We start from the raw sequence: 25,435 nt of genomic DNA on the forward strand, positions 1-25,435 counted from the left end.
TCCCAAGCCTCTCTGGGCCTGCTTAGCCCCCAGAAAAAGAGGGAGCTGCTTCAGATGGGTTCTTGTATCCCTTCTGGCTCTTGGATTCTAAAACCGTTCCCACTCTAGGCAAATGGGACCTCCACCTTCTCACGGCTGCCAAGATATACCAGCGAAGACGTTTCCAAGGCCCGACAGTGATGGCTTCCCGACACCCAGGAGGAAAAACACAGAGGCTCGACTTAGAGAGATAGAGATATATTTCTTCTGTTGCATATTTCAGACTTCACACTGAGCGTCAGGCACAATGCTGTTCTAGGTTCTTCTGAGAGCCCTGACAGAGCCTTCTTCCCACACTGCTTGTGAGGGCTCGCCCTCCTGGGCGGGAGCCCAGGCCCTGCTTGCAGTTCTGGGTACCTGGGAGACTTTGCATTGGTCTCAGCAGGCCCTGGTGCCCTGTGTTGCCCATCAAGGGGCAGGACATGCTGGAAAGCCCTAGAACCAGCCCCACCCCTTCTTCCACGGTCCCCTGGCTACAAGAGGAGAGGCTGTCCCGCTAGAGTCCAGCTCTGCAGCGCTCCCCCGAATCACCTGTTCTCCGGGCCTCAGAGCCTGGCATGGCACTTGCACCCCTGTAGAGCCTCAGCCACGAGCACCACAGGCCTCGGCTGGGAGACGACGCCCTGGAGAGTGAGGCAGGCCCAGCCTCCTCCAGAACAACAACAGATGGGCTCGTCAGGCCCCTGCTCCCCAGAGCCATGGCCCACTTCCTGGAGCTGCCCTGAGCCCTATTGCACAATTTCGTTTCCAGTTCCTCCCCCTACCACCCGTTAAAAATAAAAACAAAAACAAAAACACACACAAAAAAACCCAAGAAACCTAGAAGGAAAAGTGAGGAAGAGTGGGGCGTGGAAGCTGGAGCCCTTCTCCCCACACTCCTGCCAACCTCTGGTCCCCAGCAAAACCATTAGCAGGAAGTATGATGCCCACCTTCGCTGCCGCCCGCGCGGGTTCGTGATGGCTGGCGTGGGTGTGCTGCCTGGGCCTCTGGTTCTTGCCTGTAGGGAGGGGACATCCCTCCGCTGTCTGTAAGGTGCAATTTCCCCCGGGGTCATCCGGAGGTGCTGGCTGGGGCCCTGCTACCTGAGTCGCCCGTCTGCTTTGACGGGCCCCAGCTCTGATTTGGGGTCGGGGAAAACAGAACTCCAGCTGGTCAGTCTGCAGAGCTCCAGGGAGGGGCAGGTGGAGGGGCCCATGGCACACAGTCCGGCCACAGACCAGAAGCCGCTCAGCTCCCCATCTGTCCAGGCCTCGAGTGCCGGGCCCGTGAGCTCCGCGTGCCGGCGGGCGGCCTCCTCCGCGGGCTCTGGCTGAGGCAGGTTCAGGATGCCGCTGAGGCCCTGGAAACTCTGCTCCATATACTCGTTGTGAGGTGGCCCGGCGTGCAGCCAGCTGGCGTCATCTGGTGGCGGTGGGGGGGGGGGGGGGGGGACGACACAGAATAGGTGGTAAGCATGCCCCGCCCAACTGAGGCCACGAAGGCCAGACTCTTGAGATTCAGGTCTGGGCACCCCCACTTCTGTCCCAACTCTACCACTGAGTCACGTACGGCTGAGTGACCTATGACCTCGGGCTCATCTGCTGAACCTTCTGTGCCTGTAAAACTGTTAGTTTGAAAAAATCACGGCGGTCATCTCTGAATCCCCGACTTGGGGATTAAGTAGAACGGTGGGTTCAAGGCACGACGGATGATAAGGTGACGTTCCTGTAGTGGTCTGGTCTGTGTCCCCTGTGCCCCTTCTCAACCACCTCCAGTGGCTCCCAGAGCCATGAACGGCCCCCCACTCAGGCCCTCAGCTCTGGGGCCCAGCTCGCTTGTCCAGCCTCCCTTCCCACCGCTCCTTACATCCTACTCCTGCGACTCTCTGTTCCCCTTGTGCACCAGACACCTCAGCTTAGGACAGCCCTTCTCTGTCTATGAAATTCCAGTCCATCAAGGCTCAGCTCCAACAGCGGCCTCCATCTGTCCGCATCTCCTGCATCAGGCTGGGAGTCCCAGGAGAGCAGGGGTGCGGCTTGTCTGCTCTGGATCTGCCACAGCGCCCCCCACCCTTCCTTCTCTAGATTACCCCTGCTCTGACCCACTTTCTCTGTGATAAGATGTAGCCAGAGGAAGGCAACCTCTACCTACCCATTGGGCACCTGCTCACCTACTGGATACGGGCTATTTTCACCCACATACTCATCCCTCACATCTCCCGAGCGGTGGCTGTACTAGGCCCCTCTCGAGGGAACCTGCAGTCTCTGCCTGTGTTCAGAGCCTGCTCGCTTAGCCTCAGCCAAGTGGGGGGTGGGCCACGTGACCCTGCCCACCCAGCCACACAACGGACTGAGGGCCAATCGGATCTGCCGTCCCAAGAATGAGGAGCGGGGGCCCCAAGAGGCCCTGGTTAGTTTCTGCTGCGCTGAGAGGCCACGTATCATGTACTGAGAAGCCAGAGCCTGAGGCTGCCACACAGACGGGACAGGATGAGGGACAAGATGGCCCCACAGAGACAGACAAAGCACCTCCGGTTCCCGGTGAAACCCGAGACGTTTCCTGGGTTCTGGGGGACCGCCCTGCATTCTTCCAACAATTTTCCCTTTGTACTTGAGCTAGTTTGAGGGGACTTGTGTTGCACACACCCAGGAGGTCTCCAATAGTTGTACCACTCCTACCTTACACGTAGTAAGACTGGGGCTCAGGAGGCCAAATAATTCGCCAAGGATAAAGGACCAAGTAAAGTGTCAGCTACACCTCACAGCCAAGTCTGCCTGACTCCAAAGCTTGCCTCTCTACCCTACCTCAGTGCGGGGACACTGAGGGCCAGACCATCAGGGCCCCAACCCTGCCTCTTTCCCTACTCGAGGGTCAGCTCTGATGGTCAGCTTTTCGGGGTCACCTGCCAGGCAAATCCTATTCTATCCGGCTTCTGGGCCTAGATCCTTACCTTTCCTGAGAGGTAGTTTGCGGTTGAAGGTCAAGGGCAGCACGAGGAAGCGGGTCTCGCCCAGGGGTTCCCAGAATTGAAGCAGTCGAACAGTCCAGGCCCCTGGCCGCAGGGGCCGGCTCAGTGGGGGCTTGTACTGCGTGACCTCGGTGTCCGCGTCTACCGCGATGTCGTAAGATGTGGCCACCACGTAGGTGGGGTCAATCCACACCACAGTGGCCGTGAGGTTGGGGCCCCGGGCCCAGCGCTGCATGGCCACAGGCTCGTCCAGCGGCCCCAGCAACCCCCCAAAGTTCCGGAAAAGACGCTCCTTGGGGTCCCACTCGGTGCCGACCTGTAGGGAGGGAGGCAGCTGGGCAGGAGCCTGGGGAGCAAGTCCTCTCTACTCTGATGCTGCCTCTAACTCTCTGTGTGACCTCAGGCCAGGCACTGTATCTTTCTGGGCCTCAGTTTCCCCATTTGCAAAACGAAGGGCTTGGACTAGGATTTCCTCAGTATCTTTCTCAGCTCTCGGATTTGTTCTACACTCCTGTCCTGGCTTGCTCTGCAGTGGTGGGGGCGGTAAGGCAGAGATGAAGTTTGAGGTCCTGCCCAGAGACCATCTCCACACAAAGCCAAGGCCTCTAAGAGCAAGAGGACACTCAAACGTCTAACGGAATATCAAAGTCCCTCCAGAAGAAAATCACTGTAGTTTCTGAAGCCTGGGCTCGTGTCGTAGAGCAGCTACGGTCCCCTCCCTGCTCACTGCACGTCCTCGGCGCACCCCAAGTGGGGAGGTGCTTCTCAGTGTGCGCATGCGGGGGAGACACAGGCATGAGCGCAGGGCATCACCAGGGTTCCATCACAGGGAAAGAGCCCATGGACTCAGTCCTGAGAGGCCCAGCCCAGTCCTTCTCCCTCCCTTGAGGTCTGTCCCTCTCTTCCCACTACCCTGAGTCTTGCTGGGGGTCAGGAGAAAGCAAGGGGGAGGACCTGTCCCACCTCCAAACTCTGGAGCCGGCTGGCCTGGTCACTGCGCCCCAACAGCTTCAGCGACCCCTGGGGCATCAGCCACATCTCAAGCGTCTCTGCCGGCCCCTGGGCTGAGGGTTGCACCGGCTGCGTCACCAGGTAGCCCTGGAAATGGTCGTCATAGAAATACAGGTGCACGCTGGACGGCAAGCCCCTGGGCTCAAACCTAAGAAGGTTCCAGCAGGGAGAAAGGGAGATGCCATCAGCACACCCGACTGGCCTGGAGTCCCAGGGAGGGGGCTCTGGGGAGTCCCGTCCCCAGGCGCTTCCTTCACCCCAAATCTCACGCCCCCAGCACCTGCACGCCTGGCTCTTGCCTTTCTCCCTGCCTCAGACTGGGGGCTCCCTGGGGTGGGGGCTGTCGCTTTCTGACTGACCTCCCCACGGGGCACCCTGAGGACCTGAGCTATGTCAAAAGGAGGCCTCACCTGCAGAGGGGGGTGGCCAGCGGGGGTGCAGCGGCGGCAGCATGGCGCAGGCTGAGGCGGACAAAGGCGTTGTAAGCGGTGAGCATCACATCGCTGAGCCCACTGGGGCCGTCGGCCGCGTCGTACGTGTTCTCCCAGTAGGCCTTGAGGGCCGGCGTGCCCGGGGGGTAGCTGCCATACAGGTGGAAGTCCAGGATTTCCAGTACCTCCTGGTTCACAGTCGACTCAAACTTCCGGGCGAAGAAGGTGGGTCTGGAGACTTGCTGCAGCGGGAGAGGTAAGGAGGGTGAAGGGGTCCAGAGGCCCCTTCAGATGGCGTGGCTGGAGTGGGGGCCCTCCCCGGCCTCTTGGGGCCCTTCCTGCTGCCGCGGGAAGCCCCCTGGAGCCCCAGGCGCTGCTCCAGGGGAGGCCCCCCCCCAGATGCTCGGGTGGGCTCACCCTGAATCCCTTCCGACCCTGGGAAGCGCGCAGAGAGGCTGGGGCAGGGGCCACGGGGAAGCACCTGCAGCCGGAGGAAGTCCTGTGGCTTGAAGTCGTTGGGGGAGCAGCCGCACCAGTCCACGATGTGCTTGTACTGGCACTTGCAGCCCAGCCTGCGGTTCCAGTTGGTGACCCGCAGGTTGTTGTCCACGAGGCTCTCGCAGGCTGGGCTGTTCTCCAGCACCGTGTGGAAGAAGGACTGTGGGGGGGGGGGGAGGTGGGCAGGGCAGGGTGGAGGGTGAGCCTCGGGCACCCCGTCACGCAGCCTCCCTGACCTCGCCGGGGACCTGGGCCACCCACCTCCGCAGGGAGCAGCGTGTAGGTGTAGAACTGGCGCAACTGGGCCACCAGCGGGTCATCCGTGTATACCACGTACTCCACAAAGCCGCGCGTCAGCACGAACCAGTCGGAGCCGCCATCCACCACGATGCCCGCCGGGATCTGCCGCTCGCCCAGGCGCCACATGTGCGAGTCACATTCATGGAAGAGCCGGTCTAGGCCCTGTTTCTTGATGAACCTGCGGGTGGCAGACGAGCTCGCTCGGGCACCTTGGGACCAGTGGGCCTCAGTCTGTGGTTGGTTTGCAGGCTTTGCAAACCGGCCGTGTGTGGGAGGGGCTCTGACGAGCCCCCTGGCCGGGCACCCCCCCCTGCCGCCCCGCCCCCTCACCTGGAGTTGTCCCGGCCATGTGACTTGAGGAAGTTCTTGTCCCGGTTCTTAGACAGGAAAGCCACCAGCTCCTCGTTTGTCCTAGAGAAGGGAAGGGGTGTGGGTGGTGTGGGTAGGGGGCCTGGCTCAGGCCCGGGGCACAGCCCCCTCAGCACCCTCTGCCTTCCCTCCCCACCCTTCCCTGCCTCATGGAGAGCTATCCTAGCCACTGGCCCTGCCCCCGGATGATGCTCCGGGGTGGGGGCACCCACAGCCTCCCTCCGCCCCTTGCCCTCTCAGCTAGCACCCAGGTCCGGGCCTCTGCCTGCTCCCTGGTCCCTTGTCACTCTCAGTCCTGACATCACCTTTCACCAGCCCCTCTCCGAACACATGGCTGTGGTCCAGGGACCTGAATGAGGCTGGGTGTGGGGGGGTGGGGGGAAGGGAAGGAGTCTATCAGGCCCCTCCCACCCCAAGCACCCCCAAGGGCCGCCCTCTGCTCTGAGGGATTCAGAGCACTGCCCCGCACCTGGTCGGGTAGTCGGTGGCACTGAGGTTGATGAAGAAGTCCCAGGCCCAGCCAGGCACCTCCAGCAGGTCCCGCATGCTGCGCAGATACATCCTCAGCAGGCTGGCCCCGCCCCAAATGGTGACCATGCGCCAGGGCGTCACCCGCACATTATCGTACCGCCGGGCCAGCTCTACCACCTCGCGGTGCAGGTAGTTGGAACGCTGGGGGCAGGTGGGCGAGACTCAGTAGCCATAGGGGACCCCCGGTATCACAGCCTCCCCCACTCCATCCCACCCCACCCCTGGGGACAAGTGACGTGGAATGGAGAGAGCACCGGGCAGGACTCAGCTCCTAACTGGCTATGTCGCCTTGTGCTGGCCATTCCCCATGTTCTAGGCCTGCTCGCCTCTCTCCGGGCCACCTGAGCAGATCAGAGACCCTGTCCATCTGTGACCTTCTGGGTCTTGGTGCCGCTCGCTCAGATGCCTGTGTGGTTACCCCCCGCCCCCCCCCCCCCCCAACAGTACCTTGTCTACGTGGATGTAAAAGAAATGCTGCTCATGGTAGACAGCCTTGAGGAGACGCTTTAGCTGGCGGATGGCACGGCCGTGAACCACCAGCATGTAGGCGATTCGGACCGGGGGGCCGTCCACGGGCTGCTGGGCCCGGACTTCGTCCCACTGGATCCCGGGGCTCATCTTCCCTGAGAGGAGAGACCAGGGGCATCAGTGAGGCCCCTCCCCAGGCCACGGGGCGGGGGCGAGATGGGAAGAGGGACCGCCCGCCCGACGCTCCCTGGTCCCAGCGCTGCCTCTGCCACTCAGCACAGGTTGTCACCGGCTTAGCCAGGGAGGTGAGCCCCTCTGAGCCTTCTTCCTCTGAGAAATGAGGTGAAGACCCTGCCACCCCTGCGCCCGTGCCTGTCTCGTACTCTTACCAGCCAGCTGGCAGTGCCGGGGCACAGCCTTGGGCATGAGGCTCCCAGCCTGGTGCAGGCACACCACGTTGGCGATCTCCTGCTGGCACTGCTTGGAGCTGGCCCGGGCCAGGGCAGACAGCGCGTCCTTGCCCACAATCTCACACTTGGGGGTGAAGCCGTTGTCCGTGGGCTGGGAGGCGCCCTCCACGCTCCCCGTGTCTCCGTGTGGCGGGAAGCCAGCTGCCCCGACCAGCGCCTCCCCGGCTGCTGCCCCACTGAGGTTCTGGCGGCCTGGGGCCTCCGGGGGTGGGGCTGGCGGGACCCGGCGGTTGGCTCTGTGCCGGCTGGTCACGGCCCGTACCACCTTGGCCACGGGCATGCCGGGGCTCTCAGCGCGACCCCGCCAGCGCCCATGTCTTCTGCCCGCGCTGCCCCGCCGCCCAGCTGAACTGTCTGTGTCCTTGGAGCCCTCGCTGGGGTCCAGCGGCCGCGGCTTTCTCTGCCTTCCTTTCTGTAAGAGACAGGCAAACACAGGTCACAGGGACGGTCACCCTCCTCCTGCTCCCTTAGCTCCCTGCTGGCCCCTGCCACCCTGCACCCAGTGAGTGCTCCTCATGGGAGGACTCTGCACGAGCAACAATGTCCGCCGAGGGGCTTCTCCGACCAGCTGGCCGAAGAAGTGCCATCCTACGTCCACGGCACCACTGCACCCCTGTCCCCACATGCCCAGACCACAGGGCACCTGTGCGTCCCCCCTGTGCTTGGGCATCAAATACCACCCTCTTTCCCAGCAAATACGATGTCCGCGTATGTCACAAAAGAAGGATGGGCGGGCCCAGCCAAGGACGCCAGGGTCCCACCCAGGTCTGGCTGGGAAGAGACAGGAAGAAAGCATCCCGCCAACTACAGCGTTTCCACGTGGGAGTGTGGAGGCCGTGCGAGTGAATGGACCGTGCCTGGTGGGGGGACACCGTATTCGTTGGGCTCTCTGGGAGGCAGAGACCAAGAGGGAGTCAGAGTGTGTGACTTTCCCTGGGGGGTAAGACCCGTGGGTGATGCGGGGGCGGGAGCCGGAGCTGGGCCGGCAAAGCCGTCAGACCACCGAGCAGGCCTGACTCCGGTGTTAGGAGGGGGGCAGAAGGAAGGGCTTCAGGCAACGGCGCAGCTCGGAGGGAGCCGTGGCCAGCTAATGCGAATGGCGTGGACCACTGCCGCATGCCGTCACTGGCCGGAGGGCTGAGGCCGAGCCTCAAGGCGCCCGCAGCTGGAGGCCGGCCCCTCACCGCTCCTCTCGGTGGGTTCTCTCCCGGAAGGAAATCTGTCCCGGCCACCTCACCCTGCTTCCTGGCTCCCCTGCCTCTTCTCAAACCGGCACTCTCTTCCCAGCTCCCTCTGTCCCCTCCTCCACCCCCCATCCCACCCATCCTTCATGATCCAGCTCCAAGCCCCCTCGTGCAAACACCCCATTTGCCCCCGAGGGCGCAGGCAGAGCTCCCAGGTGAGAGACTGTCACACCAGCCCCACCTCCCAGCGTCTGGTGGAGTAGGACACCTGGCTGCTGTCTGGCGGCTGAGACGTGGGAAGAGCAGGAGGCACTGTGTGACTGTCCCCCTGGCCACCTACCTCCTCTGAGCAGGTCCCTCAGCTCTAAAGGGGGGACGGAGGTGTGAGCGTAAGTGAGATAGAGCACAAGAGAGTGTGCTGGAAGGAGCCGTCTCCACCGGCCCTCCGCTGCTCCCTTGTGACCCCTCTGTGGGTCCCCCCAGCCCCCAGCAGTACCGCACAGGCCACAGGCCTTTTCTGGCCTGGCCTTTCAGCAGCATCACCTGCTGGCCCACAGCACCCTCCCTACTCAGCCGCCGGGTGCCCTCCCGGGGTTTCCACGGCCTCCCTGGCCGGTGTCCCTGGTCCCCCTGCTCCTACTCTGGTTTCCCGATGGTCTGTTCCCATCGCAGTAGTAGCCAGTGTTCCTGTTAAAACAAGCCCCGTCTCGCCAACCCCCTGCTCCAAACCACCCCTGGCCTCCCCACCGAGCGTGAAACCCCAAAGCCCCTCCAGGAGCCCACAGAGGCCATAAGAGCTGCGGTCTGGCTGTCCCTCCCACCACCCTCCCCCTCTGACCTCATCTCCTACTAACCTCTCTTCACGCCCACTCTCCTCCAACCACAGTGGCCTTCCCGCTGTCCCTCCACACCACTGGCCACACACTGTCCCCTGTGCCTGGAATGCCTCCCCCCCCCCCCACAGATGTCTCCATAGCTCATGCCTTGCCCCCTTCAATTCTTTGCTCAGATGGCATCTTCTCAGCAAGGCCCATCCTGACCGCTGCATTTCAACTCCAGCTCTCCCTCAGCCTCCACTTTACCTTCCCCACAGCACTTACTTCCTCCTCTTATCCTATAATGTATCCATATTGTGTTTTCCCGTGTCTCTCCGCTCATAGGAACGCAACCTCCACGAGGACAGGGCTTTCGCTGTTTCCTCAACCAGTGCCTTCCAGCGCCCAGAAGCATGTCTGGCAAAGGCAGACACTCCCAAAATATTTGTCGAATGGAGGAATGAATGAATATAAAGTTCTTGAGACAGGCTCAGCATTCAGTAGCTCCTGACATCCTTATTATTACCGCTGTTACTATCACTGGAGGAAGTCAGGAGAGGCGCAAAGGCGCTCAGACATTTTGGACGCTGGGTTGAGTGAGTGTTCCCTGCCCCTCCCCTCCCTAGGCCCTTTCTCCCCTCCCCTGTCAAAACACGGCAGGCACCTCGCATGGCAGGGTCCGTGCCCCACTCCTCCACCCAGGCGCCCGCACTCTCCATGCACGGCACCCAGCCAGCCCTCTGATCTCTTGAGAGGTGCCCCATGAGAGCTCCGGGCGTCTGTCCCCGTCTGAGGAGACGCTACAAGAGCGACGGGTAGGGTGGGGAGGGCGCCCTGGCCTGGGCAGCCCCCAGGAAAGGAGAAAGCAGCTCCGTGGCGCTGAGTGTATGTCGACCCGGTGATGGGTGGCCTGGCGGCACGGTGGGCAGAAGTCAGGTGGACAGAGACGGCAGAGCAGCTGTGGGCTCTCGGGGTGGAAGCCAGCACCAGCGAGGCAGGAAGTTGGTCAAGAGGGCAGGGCACGGGGCACACGGCCAGGCTGGCTGCGGTGGGGGACGGGATGTGGGAGGAGATGGGCGGGCTGGTGCCCTGCACTGCAGCAGGGAGCTGGCTGACCCTGAGAAGGTCAATCCCAGAGGAAGCTGGGGGCCCTAGAGGCAGCAGTGAGGACCGGGAGGGGGCCCCTGCTGGGCAGCCAGCCCCCACCTCTGCTCCCTCCCACCAGCGTTCATGGGGGCATCAGCGGGGCCCCTACTTGTGCCCCCAAAGGGACGATCCTCAGTAGCCCGGAGGTCAGGGTCCCCTCTGATTACTGAGGGGGAGGGACTCGCCCTCTGACCTGGATGCATTCTGGCCTCCAAGGTGCCTCCTCCCCACTGAGGAGGCATTCAAAGTCCTCTGCCATTTCCTGGCCCTGCAGTCCTGCTTGGAATCCTTCTCTGAGCCTGGGAGGCAGACAACGCAGAATGGCTTACCCCACATCCTACCACCTTCAGACTTCTCAGACGGTGTTTAAAGTTAAGTGGTGAGACCATGTTTGTGAAAGCTTTTAAAGCCGTAAAGTGGCTCTTTGGATGGTAATGGTCAGCCTTGGTCTGCCTTCTAGCCCCTCCACAGATGGACAGAGTGTGCGTCTGAAAGGCACCATCTGACCCCAACGCCGCTGCAACCCCTCCGATACCTTCCCACTTCACTTACAGCAAAACCCCGAGCCCTCCCTAAGGGTCTCTAGGATGTGCCCCAGGCTAACTCTTGAACCTTCCTCCAGGGAGCAGGCCACACCCTTCTTCCCATTCCTCGAAGGCACCCAGCTAAGCCCATTCTCCTCGGGGCCTCTGCCCAAACTCGGATGACTGGCTTCTTGAGCTCACATACCACTTCCTGCCAAAGCCTTCCCTCACCAAGCTCCACCAACCCCTTTGCCACTGAGTTGCCTTTCTGCTGTCAGTCTCTCCCTGCACTCTGTCTGCCCTTCAGGGCCCAGGCCTTGTCTCCTTTCTTTCTTTCTTTTTTTTCTTTTTTTAATTTTTTTAATGTTTTATTTATTTTTGAGAGAGAGAGAGAGAGAGAGAGAGAGTGGGGGAAGGGCAGAGGGAAAGGGAGAAACAGAATCTGAAGCAGGCTCTAGGCTCTGAGCTGTCAGCACAGAGCCTGACGCAGGGCTCGAACTCACGAACCGTGAGATCATGACTTGAGCTGAAGTCGGATGCTTAAGCGACTGAGCCACCCAGGCGCCCCTGCTTTGTTTATTTTTGTAGCCCCAGTATTAGCACAGCACCTGCTGCTACGAAGGAGGAGTGAACAAGTGTTTGTTGACTGACTGACTGAATGGCTGGCTGGCTAGTGAATCCCTATTCCCAGTGTGTAGCACTGAGATAATAGCAAGAGTTACTTCCTGACGGCTTAGCTTGTGCCAGGAACTCCTGCAAGTTCTTCCCAGGTATCATTTTCATTTTCATTTTTAGTCTTCATAATCACCCAATGAGAGAGGGGCTATTATTACCCCCTCCCGAGAAGGAGCACTGATGAGGACACGGAAAGAGGTTAGGTGATTGGCCTGGGGTCTCCCTGCCACTTAGCAGCAAGGCTGGAAACACACACAGGACGTGGAGGAGCTGGGGCGGTACAACTTCAGCACCCACCTTCCTAAGCTCTATGCTAGGCTGCCTGGAAAGCCTTGAGCTCTAGCGAGGTGGCCGCTGAAGGGGTCCAAGCACCAATGGCTGCCTGGACCGCCCAACGTTTAGGTCATCGGGCATCGTTTCTGTTCCAGTCCAGTCCAGCCCTGTCAGCTTCTACCAGGAACCTGGGAGAAGGAGGTGGGGTGGTGGGACCCCAACTGCTCTACTCCCCAGTTCTCCGCCCCAGGCTATGGGCAGGGCAGCCGGGATTTGAGGCCTGGACAATCTCTTAGCCCATTGGGAGACTCACGGAGCCACGCAGCTCAGGGCCATTTGTTTCTGAGAAGCTTCCGATGCTGTGCCACAGCCCTCCCCACAGTGGTCACTGGCGTCTACTCACAGACTCCAGGATCAGAGGGTTCCCTAACTGCCTCAGCAGCCTAGGGCGCCTGGGAACATCTCATCTGCCCAGTCTCCTCACACTGACCCCCAAACACTCTTCGTCTTCCTCCTACTTATGGGTCCACATAGAACAAGCTCACTCCCTTTGGGTGTCACAGAGCCAGCCTCCCCCCCTCCACCCCACCCACCCCCCTCTGCTCCTCTTGGAGTTGTGGTCTCACCTGACTCTTCCAGCTCCTTCACCCTCCCAGCCTCTTGGTTCTCCCCAGAAAGGCAAGGGCAGCCCTTCTCCCAGTCTCCATACCAGGCCTTCCTGACCACTGAGATGCCGTAAGGGGAAGTGAACATGGAGCCTCTCTTGGCCTTCTGACTGCCAGGTGGAGAGGCCCAAGAGGAGATGCCAAGCAGAGTGTCTGACTCAGAGCCCTAGAGGCACCAGAACCGACGGGGTGGGGGTAGGGGCAGGGAAGCCTTGTCCTCTGGTCCACAGCTTAGGACCAGGGTTTGGACCCTCTAGAATGGCCTCAGACCCCACTGGACCCTTCCTGAACACCCTGGGAGGGGACGTGTATGGGCCTCCAGCTGAACCCAGCCACGAGTGAGTGACACCCTCAAGGCAGGGACCTGGGTACTGAGCTGGACAGGTTTGTCCCTGCTCCCGGGCCTGAGTCTCTGCTGAACCAGCTGATGCCGTCCCCATTCCCTAAGGGCTAGAGGCCCCCCTCACTCCTCCCACCCCCATTCCCTAATGTCCTGAGGCCACTCACCGGCTCACTTCTCCCGACCATCTCCTCCTGAAGACCGACGACTTTTCTTCAGACCCCAGGCTAAGAAAACCACACCTGGGGGACACACTCCCAGTTCTCTTCCTCGGGGTCACTCCCTGTTCCCTCAGTTGCTGTACTGAGTTCCAGCCCAGGGCTCCACCTCCCCATTGGCGGCAGCCCGTCAGGCGCAGCTGGGCGCCGATGCCCGGGGTCCCTCGGCCCCGCTCCTCCGCCTACGACACGCACACCCCCGCCCCCTCCCAACTTCAGAAAGTTTGGCCTGGGGCTCCCCACCTCCGAGCAGGCTCGGGCCCGGCCCCGCCTCCCGGTCCTGCTCCCCGCGCCTGACCTTCATAGCTCCCCGGGACGGAGACCACCCCACCGATACCCGCTCCTCCCGCCCCGGCCCCCTGCCCGCCCGAGGCCCGGGCCTCCGGGTCACGCACCGCCTCCGCGCGCAGTCCCTGGGGCCCTCCTGGGAAAGGGGCACCAGGGGTCTGATGTCCTGCTCCCCGCGGCCGCCCGCGCCAGCACGCACGCGGCCGGTGCCCCACTTCCCTGGCCCGGGCCGCCCGCAGCCCCGCCAGGACCCCGCGCGCCCCCGCGCCCGGCCTGCCCGCCTGCCCTCCCGGCCGTCGGAGCACCTCGCCCGGCTCGTCTTCCTCCAGGCCGCTGAAGCTCCACACCACCAGGCCCTGCAGCAGCAGGATGGCCAGCGCCGTGGCGATCGCCAGCTTGTAGCGCCGCACCAGCTTCTGCACCCGCGCGCTCGCCACCATCTTCCTGCCCGGGACGCGGGGCGCGCGCCCAGCCCTGCAACCCGGCCGCGGGCGCGCGCCTGGGCGCGGACGGAGCCGGTGGGCCCCCCCATAGGAGGCGGGCCTGGCGCGCGCCGGGGCGGGGCGGGGCAGGGGGCGGGGTCCACGGGCCAGAAATGCCGCGCCCCGCAGGCCAGGGGCGGAGCCTGGGGTCGCAGAGCCGCGGGCCCGGCCCGTGCGGGGTCCGCCTCCCTGGTGGTGCCTCCCCGGTCTTCGTCCGTGGCCCGGTCCCCGTGGGCGCACACCTGATCCAGGATGGCAAACCGGCTTGCGGAGAGGTCTGCGGCTCGACCTCTGTCTTGCTCGCCGCCTGGTGTCGCGGGAGGTGGGGCAACTCAGCCCCCTGCTGATCAGCTCTCCGCCCTGGGCGCGCAGAGAATGCTAAAGCTCCCAGAAATGCCGAGTTGAGAGAGTGTATAAACGCCACAGGCCCCTGCTTAGAAACCCTGGAGGGCCGCGCCCACGGGGCAAAGTCTAACCCCCTTGACTGGCACCCGAGGCTTTGCACAGAGCCTCGTTTCCTCTTGCCTCTTCTTTTCATCCTAAGGATCTTAAGGCCTCTACTGGAGCCGGGGGTTCTCAAATTCTAGGGTTCATCGGATGCTCCTGGAGGACCATGATAGGTTCCCACCCCAAAATTTCTGCTTTGGTAGGTCGGGAGTGGGGCCCCGAGATTTAGAATTTTCAACAAGTTCCCGGGTGATGCCGATGCTGCTAGTCTGGGGTTACACCTGGAGAACCATTAGACCTTTGCATATCTGATCTCTTTGCCAAGTGCTAGCAGCTGTTGCCTGCCTCCTTCCGCCTCCCCATCAGTGACATCCCTCCCACCAAGTGCTTCCCCAACACTGTGCAGTTGAGCACTAACTACATAGCGGGTCGTGATTTCTCTGGGATCCTGCCTCATTCACCTTTGAATTCTTGGCTTGACATTGGACACCTAGCAGTGCTCAAGAAATGTTTCAAAAGAAAGAGGAGGCGAAGCCCAACTTGCTGTTTAACCAGCTGACCCTAACAGTTTTTGAGAGTCTGGCATGTTCAAGCACAGTGTAGACAAGGTCTAAACACCCACAGCCCTCCCCTGAACCTGGCATGTCCACAGAGAGAGGGCCAAGAGGAGGGAAAGCAGTGCCCACCGAAAAGTGCATGCCCAGCCAATGCCAAACACCGTGGGGACGAAGCAATAAAAAGAGCAAAACCAAATTGGAGGATTGAAAATAAAGACTTCAAGATCCACTACAGAGTGGTCTGGAAAAAGAAATGGTTAATATATGCATATATATCTAGATATCTAGATATCTAGATATATATATATCTAGATATCTATATATATAGATATATATATATTTGAATGTTTATTTATTTTTGAGAGAGAGACAGAGACAGAGTGCAAGAGGGGAAGAAGCAGAGAGGAGACACAGAATCCAAGGCAGGCTCCAGGGTCCGAGCTGTCAGCACAGAGCCCGATGCGGGGCTGGAACTCACCAGCCCTGAGATTATGACCTGAGCCGAAGTCCGATGCTCAACCCACTGAGCCACCCAGGTGCCCCTATATATATTTTTTAAAGCAATGTAAATGTTGCAAGTGGCCAGGAGATAAACCTGATGAGGGAATTCTAAGCTGTGTTGAGTACAGGAGATCCAGTATTTGATGGCACTTAAATTTAAGACCTACTTTAATCATCTCCTGCCCCTTTGGTATTTGTAATCATTCCATTCTTCAGCGTTAGTTAAGTGGGAGAATTGTAAACAATGTTTCAGATGACAGTTTGGCTACTTAAGAGAACCTATACCTCAAGGATTTTGGAAAACATCAGTTGACACGCCAGCAATTGATATGTTAATTAAATATTGATCTTGTGTGCTCATTAAATCAGGTCCCCTAGGGACTTCTACCTGCCAATACTGCCCCCCCCCCCACACACACACTGAAAATAGCTTTATTTTCCACTGATTATTTAAATAATATATACTCATCGTATGACATTTAAAACACAGAAAAAATATAATAAAGTAAAAGTCACCTGCAATCCCATCCCTCAAGATAATCATCATTAATATTTTGGTGACCCTCTTTTCTGCCATCTCTTTATGTGTACATAACTTTGCACAGATGGGGTCATATTACATGGTTTTCAAATATTTTCAAGGGTTTTTCTTACTTTCCCACCATGTTAACAGCTTGGTTTACTTCCTTGCTTCTTTCTTTCTTTCCTAATTTCCTTCCTTTCATCTTTCTCCTAATAACACACACACACACACACACACACACACACACACACACACACACAGACTTTTTTGGTGGGGGAGGGAGGAGTGTCATTATATTTAAAAAATTGAATCATATTACACTCACTTCTCTGTATTTTGCTTCTTTCCCTTAACCATAAATACATAGTAGAAAGTCCCCCAAGTCGGATGAGACAGGTGTAAACCATTCTTTTCTTATTTATTTAATTCTTACTTTTAAACGTTTTATTTGTTTGTGAGAGAGCTAGCGGGGGAGGGGCAGGGAGAGGGGGACAGAGGATCTGAAGCAGGCTCTGTGCTGACAGCAGCGAGTCCGATGTGGGGCTCAAACTCACAAATTGCGAGATCATGACCTGAGCTGAAGTCAAGACTCAAACGACTAAGCCATTCAGGTGCCCCTAACCCATTATTTTTTTAAATGACTACATAATATCCCATCCCTTCTTTTTTTTTTTTTTTTTTTTTAAGGGCCATCTTTTTTTTTTTTTTAAGTTTATTTATTTTTGAGAGAGATGGAGAGAGTGTGAGCAAGGGAGGGGCAGAGAGAGACAGAGAATCCCAAGCAGGCTTCAGGTTCAGTGCAGAGCCCAGCTCAGGGATCGATGCGCTGACTGCAAGATCATGATCTGAACCAAAACCAAGAGGCAGACACTCAACCAACTGAGCCACCAAGGCACCCCTCCATCCGCCCCTCCCCCTTTTTTTAAATTTTTGAACGTTTATTTTTAAGAGAGACAGACACACAGAGTGCACGTGGGGGAGGGGTAGAGAGAGGGAGACACAGAATTTGAAGCAGGCTCCAGGCTCTGAGCTGTCAGCACAGAGCCCATGCGAGGCTTGAACGCGTGAATGGTGAGATCAGATCTGAGTCGAAGTCGGATGCTTAACCGACTGAGCCACCCAGGCGCCTTTATCTTACCTCCATCGCTTCTTGAATGGGCATTCACTTGGTTTATAGCTTTTACCACTACCAACAAGGCTTTGGTAAACCTGGTTCTATGCATATCCCTATGCATTGATGCTTTTATTTCTATGGTAGAGTTTCCCAGAAATGGCTTGGGTGGGGGGGAGGGGGGAAGGAATTTTAAATCTTTTTTTTTTTTTTTAATGTTTATTCATTTTCAAGAGAGAGAGAGCAGGGGAGGAGCAGAGAGAGAGAGAATCTGAAGCAGGCTCTAGGCTCCAAGCTCTCAGCACAGAGCCCGATGGGGGGCTCGAACCCACAAACCACGAGATCGTGACCTGAGCTGAAGTCAGACGCTTAACCGACTGAGCCACCCAGGCACCCCAAGAATTTAAAATCTTAATAGCATTGCCAACTTGCTTTCCCCAAATGCTGTGACAATTCACATTTCCAACAGCACTGTCCGAGAGTGTTAATTTTCCTTTCAGCGGCAGACTTTTATCTTTTTTTTAATGTTTCTTTATTTTTGAGAGGGAGGGGAGGGGCAGAGAGAGAGGGAGACAGAGGATCTGAAGCAGCCTCCATGCTGACAGCAGGGAGTCCCATGCAAGGTTCAAACTCATGGCACCGTGAGATCATGACCTGAGCTGAGTCAGACACTTAACTGACTGAGCCACCCAGGAGCTCTGTTTTTAATTTTTGCTAATCTGATAACTGAGAAGTGACCTCCTTGGTTTTTTTAATTTTCAGTTCTCTGCTGCGGGGATGCGTATTAATTGGTTTCTTGACTGTTTGGGTTTGCTCCTCCCAAAACAGCCTCTTCACCGTCTCCCTGAGTTTATCTATTGCAATTGCATTATTTACCTTTTTCTTATCCATTTTAAGGGGTTTTCATCATTTTAAAAATTGAAAGTGTCCCTCAATTTATCACAGCACTTGGACTTCTTCAGACCTTTCTAAAAATATTTAACTTTTTGGAGGATCAAGTATGTTTCTCTCGTTTTATGGCTTCTCGTTTTCCGTTCTGGTGTAGCAGATGTCTCCTGTCCTTCATGAGGAATTCGGTGTCATACATTTTCTCCTCCGATTTTTATCTTACATTTTTACATTTACGTCCTAACCCACCTGGAATTTGTTTTGTGTTATGGTATGAGGCAGAGGTGCAGAAGTCTTTATTTAGCTTTTCTTTTCGGTTACTCTCTCAATACCCGTTTAGATTTTACTAATTTTTCTAAGACACTTGCTACTGAGCTATAATATGCATAGATTGATTTAGATTTGACCATAGAAAATGCGAGGTTCGTTGTTCCCCACGGTCTCCTCGTTTCTTCCAGTTCCCCTATAACTTCCATCCTTTTATTTTTCCTTTTATTGTAGAGAATTCTTGAAAATACAAAATGGCTCCTTAAAACTCAGAACAGGAAAAACATTTTTTACGTTTGTTTTTTTAAAACATTTTTTACATTTTAAGTGGACTGCTTGTATGACATAGTCTTTCTTGTGTGAAGGCTTTCTCCTTAGTCTCGGTTTTAGGAGCTATTTATAAGACCTGGGTGCTGGGGGCGCCTGGGTGGCGCAGTCGGTTAAGCGTCCGACTTCACCCAGGTCACGATCTCGCGGTCCGTGAGTTCGAGCCCCGCGTCAGGCTCTGGGCAGATGGCTCGGAGCCTGGAGCCTGTTTCCGATTCTGTGTCTCCCTCTCTCTCTGCCCCTCCCCCGTTCATGCTCTGTCTCTCTCTGTCCCAAAAATAAATAAAAAACGTTGAAAAAAAAAAAAAAAAAAAAAAAAAGACCTGGGTGCTGAATGTTTTCAAATGCATTTTCAACAGCTAGCGTCCAAACTTGGCTCAGGACCAGAGGGTGTGCAGGGCCCTGCAGTGAAGCCTGGAGGCTGTGCCTCCCAGCATCTCCCCAAGCTCTGTCTTCTGGCCTTCTTCTGGTTTCCACTTCTCTGTCTGGTTCTCTTGGATGGACACTTCACTGGGCTGTCTGTTGGGCCCGGTGCTGGCTTCATCCCGCGATGCTACCTTTGGGACACCTTCTGCCAACCCACGGCCAATGCAGCTCTGGGTCCCGGGGCTTCTGCTTGTCAGGAAATAAGTTCCAGCATCTATTGAAATGATCCTGTGGGTTTTTCTTAGGCGACCTGTTGAGATAATGGGTTATTTAAAAAACAAAAAACAATTTCCACATATTAAAACATTTTTTTACATCTCTTAGGGTAAATGTAACTTGGTCTTATCAGATTTTTTTTTTTTTTAATTGTAGTATAGGTTGAATTGGATTTGCTAGTATTTGATTTTAGAATTTTGGCATCTGTGGTTACAACGTAGCCCGACCTACACCAGAGGCTGCAGACTGGTGATTCATGGGACTTGTTTGTTTCAGCAGCCCAGGGCTTTGAATTTCTTTTTTGAGTTTGTTTATTTATTTAAGTCATTTCTACACCCAACGCGGGGCTCGAACTCACGACCCTGAGATGAAGGGTCATACGCTCTTCCGACCGAGCCAGCCAGGTGCCCCTGAGGTGTCTGGATTTGAATTTCTCTCTAGTTCCAGCACCCCCCACTTTCCCCTGTCATTTCACACCTAAGCAACTTCACCCATTTATACTCCTTTCTGGCTTATAGACACTTGTATTTGAAAACCCTAGTCGATGGTTTTCTTTGTTCTTTTTATTTTTTGGTAAATCTGAGAGTTAGATCAGTTTACAACACAAATCGAGGAACATTCTTTCCTTATTCTGTGTTTGAAATAATTTATACAACAATAGACACTGCTGTTCCTTAAATGTTAGAAAAGCCTTGTCAGAAAAAAAAAAAAAAAAAAAAAACACCCAAAAAAACCATGTAAACCAAGAGTCTTCAAGGAGCTAATTCTCTGATAACTTCTTTATTTCCCACCTCTTGGTTATTGGTCTGTTCAGAATTTTGTGCTGAAATTTTGGGCCGGTCCTGAAATTCGTGAATCTCTTTTCTGGAGAAGGATTTAAACACTCCACTATGTCTCTTTTGTTTTTCGTTCTCAGTTATTTTGTTTATAGTGTATGTCAACGGTATGAATTGTTCCAAAAATGAAAGGGTCAGATCGCTTATCTTTCTGTTTAACCAGTTGAGGGCCCATATGCAGGATTAGCTTTTTCTTGGTCTTCTGAGTTGTCTAAAAAGCCCGTGCTGGGCACATGCAGTTCACAAAAGGAGGGGGGGGGTGGGCAGCTGGGTTTCCCCCCCAAACAGGAGAGCACTTTGGTTGGAACCTTCTGCTCCCGCAAATCATTTTGCTGCCACGTGGAGGCGCTGTACGAAGCTGGTCAGTAATTAAAAGGTGCCCAGAAGGGCTTTTCCTAGTTTGACCCACAGCCCTGCCCAGCCCACTAAACCCACACGAAAGCCCATTACTTGTACTTCCACGGTTGTGGTTTCAACACCCATCTCTTTAATCCCCAAACGCTACCTGCCAGCACGTTTTCACTGTGAGAAGCAGAAACTCCATCTCCAAGTGACTTAAACAAAAATGTTAACAGGAGGAACGTTGGAGAGTTCATGCTTTGACATACGCTCTATGTTCCAAACGCATGCAAGAGACAAAAAGGATAAACAGACTAACACAAACAAACCAACAAAAACAAAACAAAACACCAGGATAAACATCTCACTGGAAACCAAGATGGCAAGTAGAGCCAAAGTCAAGGGCCTACGGAGTAATGGAAGCTAAAATGTTGCACATTAAATAGAGGATAAAGCCAGACTCTCTGGCTAAAGCCAGGGACTGGAGTAAGGCCCCTGATTTGTGAAAAAGCAGCTGAAAAGTATGGCAACTGGGGCGCCTGGGTGGTTGAGCATCTGAATCTTGATTTCAGCTCAGATGATGACCCTAGGGTCATAGGAAAGAACCCCGAGTCAGGCTCCCCACTGAGCGTGGAGCCTATTTAAGTCTCTCTGTCTGTCTCTCTCTCTCCCTCTGCCCCCTCTCCCCGGCTTGTGCACACTCTCTCTCTTTAAAAAAAAAAAAAAAAAAAAAAAAAAAAAAAAAAAAAAAAGGATGGCAACTGGGGCGCCTGGGTGGCTCAGTCCGTGGAGCGTCTGACTTCAGCTCAGGTCATGATCTCGCAGTCCGTGGGTTTGAGCCCCGCATCGGGCTCTGTGCTGACAGTTCGGAGCCTGGAGCCTGCTTCTGATTCTGTGTCTCCCTCCCTCTCTGCCCCTCTCCTGCTCACGCTCTGTCTCTCTCTGTCTCAAAAATAGATAAACACATTAAAAAAAAAAAAGAAAAGGATGGCAACTGACCAGCTCTTAGGGGCTTTGGCGGAAACTGCGGGCCTGAGGAAGCAGCATAGCAAAGACAGCTTCACGGCGGGCCAATAATTGGGTAAGCCCTCCCCTAAGCCCATGACTGAGTTTGCAAGACCCCCAAGTCAGTGAAAAGCACAAGTTCGCAGCTGCCGTCACAAGACCAGTTCTGGAATCATCTTGTGGATGCAGTCACAAAACTAAAACCACCAGACAAGAAAGAAGAGAGAGAGAAAAACATAGCATAAAGTCAAAGCAAAAACTCCCAGCCATAATGAGCCTATAAACTAAAATTCCAAAGCACATGAAGAAATCAAATGCTAAATAAACCAGCCAACTCAACAACTGAAATATGCACTCACAGATGAGATTCATTTTCGGACTAATCTGGCAAAGACTTGAAAATAAGGATGCTCAGAGAGATAAATGAGGACATCATTTGACAAACAAGAAATTATGAAACAATGCAGATGAAAATAAACTGAACATACAGAAATGAAATATAAGTGGGGCACCTGGCTGGCTCAGTCGGGAGACTACGTGACTCTTGACCTTGGGGTTGTAAGTTCAAGCCCCACATTGAGTAGAGGTTACCTAAAAAAATCCTAAAAAAAAAAAAATGAAATGAAATATAAGCAACTATAAGTCTCAGAAATAGGGGCACCTGGGTGGCTCAGTTGGTTGATTTTGGCTCAGGTCATGATCCCATGGTTAGATTCTCTCTCTCCCTTTGCCCCTCTTGCCTGCTTGCTTTCACTCTCTCTTTCTCTCTCTTTTTAAAAGAAATTTTTTTTTAACGTTTATTTATTTTTGAGACAGAGAGAGACAGAGCATGAACGGGGGAGGGGCAGAGAGAGAGGGAGACACAGAATCGGAAGCAGGCTCCAGGCTCTGAGCAGTCAGCCCAGAGCCCGACGCGGGGCTCGAACTCACAGACCGCGAGATGGTGACCTGAGTTGAAGTTGGACACCTAACTGACTGAGCCACCCAGGCGCCCCGCTCTTTCTCTCTCTTAAACAACAAAACATGAGCGTTACTGGAGGGGTTGTGGGAGAGGGGACAGGCTAAATGGGTAAGGGGCACTAAGGAATCTACTCCTGAAATCATTGTTGCACTATATGCTAATTTGGATGTAAATTTTAAAAAATAAAAAAATAAACAAAAACAACAAAAAAAACTCAGAGATAAAATTTAGTCATGAAACAAAAAAAATATCTCAAAAGATGGGATGAATTTTAGACTGGATATAGCTAACAATAAAATTAGTGAATTGGATGATAGTTTGGAAGGATATACATAGAATTCAGCAAGAAGAAATAGAGAGATTCAAAAGAAAAGAGTTCAAAGAACAGGAGAATAGATCTAGAGCCTCTAATAGGATTTACAAAGGAAAAGAATGAAGAAAATGGCAGGGAAATAGTATTGAAGGTTTGATAGCTGAGATTATTCCAGAGTTGGAGAAAAAAACTCGTAACATACAATAGAGATTTTATTTTTTATCCAATCTCATAAGCCATATCTTCCTAAGTGTGTTTAATCCATTCATATGTATTGCTGTGAGTGATTTATTTGAACTTTCTTCCGTTATTATGCTATATTTTCTCCTCACCTTCCATTTTCTCCACATTTTTTTCCTCCTTTCCTACCTTCTTTTGAATTGAGAAAGTCTATTTTCCTTTTCTCTCCTAGCAGTACCAGGATTGATATTGTTTTTGTCAACTTATTTGAGCTTTCTGGGTTTTTTTTGTTTGTTTGTTTTTATATCTTCTTGTGTTTTAATTGCCTTCTATTCACCTCTTTGGTGAAGGAGGGATTCCTTCCCTAGGGTTATTGGGATGGCCGAACACATGATGCCCAATTCTGGGCAGTTTGTTAGTCACATATACTCACTGCCCAGGGGAGGGGGAAACAGTACACTGTGCAGGGTCATAGGAGGTTTGTGTTCAGGAACAGAGTGTACCAACAGGCCGTGCAAGGCAGGCTTTACACTATCAAAGGGGTGTGATAACCCCTGGTTTTCATGGGAGAACATTATTGGCTTGTTTGAATAATTATGCAGGCTAGCAGGGAACTGAAACTTGTTCCTCAGGAATAAGCCGCACCTGCTCTTGGTACCCCTGATAAGGAGAGTTCTTTGGCTGGGGGACATTATTTGAGGAGCAAAGTGGGGAGGGGAACTCGGCAGTCAAGCCATTCAAGGTCCTCCTCATTTCACCACATGCCAAAACAGCGCTTAAAATTGTTGTTAATTTCCTTTCTAGTGCTGTGTAGACTGTTTACTGTAATGCTCAATAATTTAGAAGGAAAGAATTAGAGTTCTTTGTTCATTCTACTTGCGTTTACCTTGAAGGTTTTCAGATGTTGTGGATGTGATATTTAATGATCATTGTCTGTAGGGAACTATGATTTTAACTCCCTGTTGTGGAAAATCAGTTTGCCCCCATTCACTCCCACCTTTTCTTCTTTCTTTCTTTTCTTTTTTTTTTAAATGTTTATTTATTTTTGAGAGGGGGAGACAGTATGAGTTGGGGAGGGACAGAGAGAGAGGGAGACACAGAATCGGAAGCAGGCTCCAGGCTCCGAGCTGTCAGCACACAGCCCGATGCGGAGCTTGAACTCATGAACCATGAGTTTGTGACCTGAGCTGAAGTCAGATGCTCAACCAACTGAATTACCCAGGCGCCCCTCTTTTCTTTCTTTTTTTTTTTTTTTTAAGTTTAAAAAAACTTAGAGAGAGAGGGAGAGGGAATCCCAAGCAGGCTCTGCACTGCCAGCGAGGAGCCAGCCTCGGGGCTGGATCTTACAACCCTGAGATCATGACCTGAGCCAAAATCAAGAGTCAGAGCCTTCATTGAATGAGCCACCCAGGCACCCCTTGTTTATTTGTTTAAAATTTCAGTTAGTTAACGTGCAGTATTACATTAGTTTCAGGTGTACAATATAGTGATTCAACATGTACATCCATCACCTGGTGCTCAGGTGCTCATCCCGACAGGTGCCTTCCTTAATCCGCATCACCTAGTTCACCCATCCCCCCCACCCACCTCCCCTCTCGTAACCATCAGTTTGTTCTCAATGTTTAAGAGTCTGTTTCTTGGTTTCTCTCTCTTTTTTCCCCTCTGCTCATTTGTTTTCTTTCTTAAATTCCACATATGAGCAGAATCATATGGTATTTGTCTTTCTCTGAGTTATTTTGCTTAGCATGATACCCTCTGACTCCATTCACGTAGTTGCAAACGGCAAGATTTCTTTCTTTTTTTTTTTTTTTTTTTATGGCTGAATAATATAGAATTAACCAGCTTTGACAGTTTGTTTTCTTCCCTCCACATTTTTCTCTCTGCTCTTGTAAATACATGCAGATGTAAGCCCTGAATAGGTCCCCCTCTACGTTTTACAGAAATGGGATCACGCAGAAATGATTCAACTCCTTGCTTGTTAACATCATTGTATCCCAGACACTATTCTAGGTTTATTTCATCACAGACACTCTTCCAGGTTAATGTGTACATAGCTAATTTATTACAAACAGCTACGCGATGTATACTACTTTAGTATGGATATACCGTCACTTATTAAACCATGAACTAGCTATTGGACATGTTGATCATTGCTAATTACTTTGCAGTTACACACATTGCTCTAAGAACCATCTTAATTCATCTTTCCTCCTATACTGCTGTCTTTAATTTTGTATATAGATTTGCAAGAGTGAAATGAGTGTGTACATTTCAATTTTTGAAAAAAAAGACATTACCAGAAGATTGCAGTATCTGAATCCTTCTGAGAGAACATATGAAAGTTGTCCTTTCCCTAGACCTCGAAGCAAGGGCTTCCAGGTGGATTTTTTTTCTCATTCACGAGTTCCTGCATCTGATTTTTTCCTGTAGTTTCCTACCAGACATTTTCAAGAGGAGTTTTTGATTTATTCAAGGAAAGTACTCGGGAGGGATTATTTTTTAAACAACTTCCGCACCTAAGAAGGTCTTTCTGTTGGCCTTCATTCATGAATGACAGCATGGCTTTTCCTTTAGGTTTTCTACATCAGTGGATTTCCAACCCGGGTCACAACGCACTCAACTTAATACATTGCGATGGCATTTGAAAAAGCATAGAAGGACAGAGACAAGAATAGAAAATATTGAAGTGCACTGAAGGTAACTTTTGCATCATGAATGTCTGAAGATCTAAGTAAGAGGTAGATTCAGAATTTTTGTATCTTTTGTCCATACTTATCTATGGTTTACAAAGCACAATGTATTTCTTTTTTCATATTTTTTTTGAAAGAGAGAGAAGGGGGGGGGAGAGGAGCATGAGTGGGGG

The 25,435-nt window shown here is 53.6% G+C and overlaps 1 protein-coding gene across 2 annotated transcripts; it reads right to left on the reverse strand.

The window, feature by feature from the left end:
- Positions 1-221: 221 nt before the first annotated feature.
- On the reverse strand, positions 222-13,714 carry XYLT2 (xylosyltransferase 2). 2 transcript variants are annotated; one of them, XM_060646379.3, is made up of 11 exons: positions 13,499-13,712; positions 6,985-7,477; positions 6,575-6,750; positions 6,066-6,268; positions 5,558-5,638; positions 5,189-5,405; positions 4,911-5,087; positions 4,409-4,671; positions 3,951-4,146; positions 2,970-3,303; positions 222-1,441 (listed from the first exon to the last, which is right to left on the reverse strand). In XM_060646379.3, exons 1-11 carry the CDS (start codon positions 13,631-13,633, stop codon positions 1,119-1,121), a joined length of 2,598 nt encoding a protein of 865 aa, XP_060502362.1. In that variant the 5' UTR covers positions 13,634-13,712; the 3' UTR covers positions 222-1,118. The 2 variants fall into 2 exon arrangements, with proteins under 2 accessions (XP_060502362.1, XP_081647379.1); XM_081791253.1 differs by lacking the exon at positions 2,970-3,303 and having other exon boundaries at positions 1,253-1,441; positions 13,499-13,714.
- Positions 13,715-25,435: the final 11,721 nt, after the last annotated feature.

The sequence above is a fragment of the Panthera onca genome, chromosome E1 (genome assembly GCF_046562875.1).
Source record: "Panthera onca isolate mPanOnc1 chromosome E1, mPanOnc1 haplotype 2, whole genome shotgun sequence".
NCBI lineage: Eukaryota > Metazoa > Chordata > Mammalia > Carnivora > Felidae > Panthera > Panthera onca.

Coding starts and splice junctions, on each gene's coding strand:
- XYLT2 (XM_060646379.3), bottom strand. CDS start 13,633: ATGGTGGCGAGCGCGCGGGTGCAGAAGCTGGTGCGGCGCTACAAGCTG. Junction 5,088..5,188: donor ACACGCTGCTCCCTGCGGAG/GTGGGTGGCCCA, acceptor CCCCCCCCACAG/TCCTTCTTCCACACGGTGCT. Junction 4,147..4,408: donor CTGGCCACCCCCCTCTGCAG/GTGAGGCCTCCT, acceptor GAACCTTCTTAG/GTTTGAGCCCAGGGGCTTGC.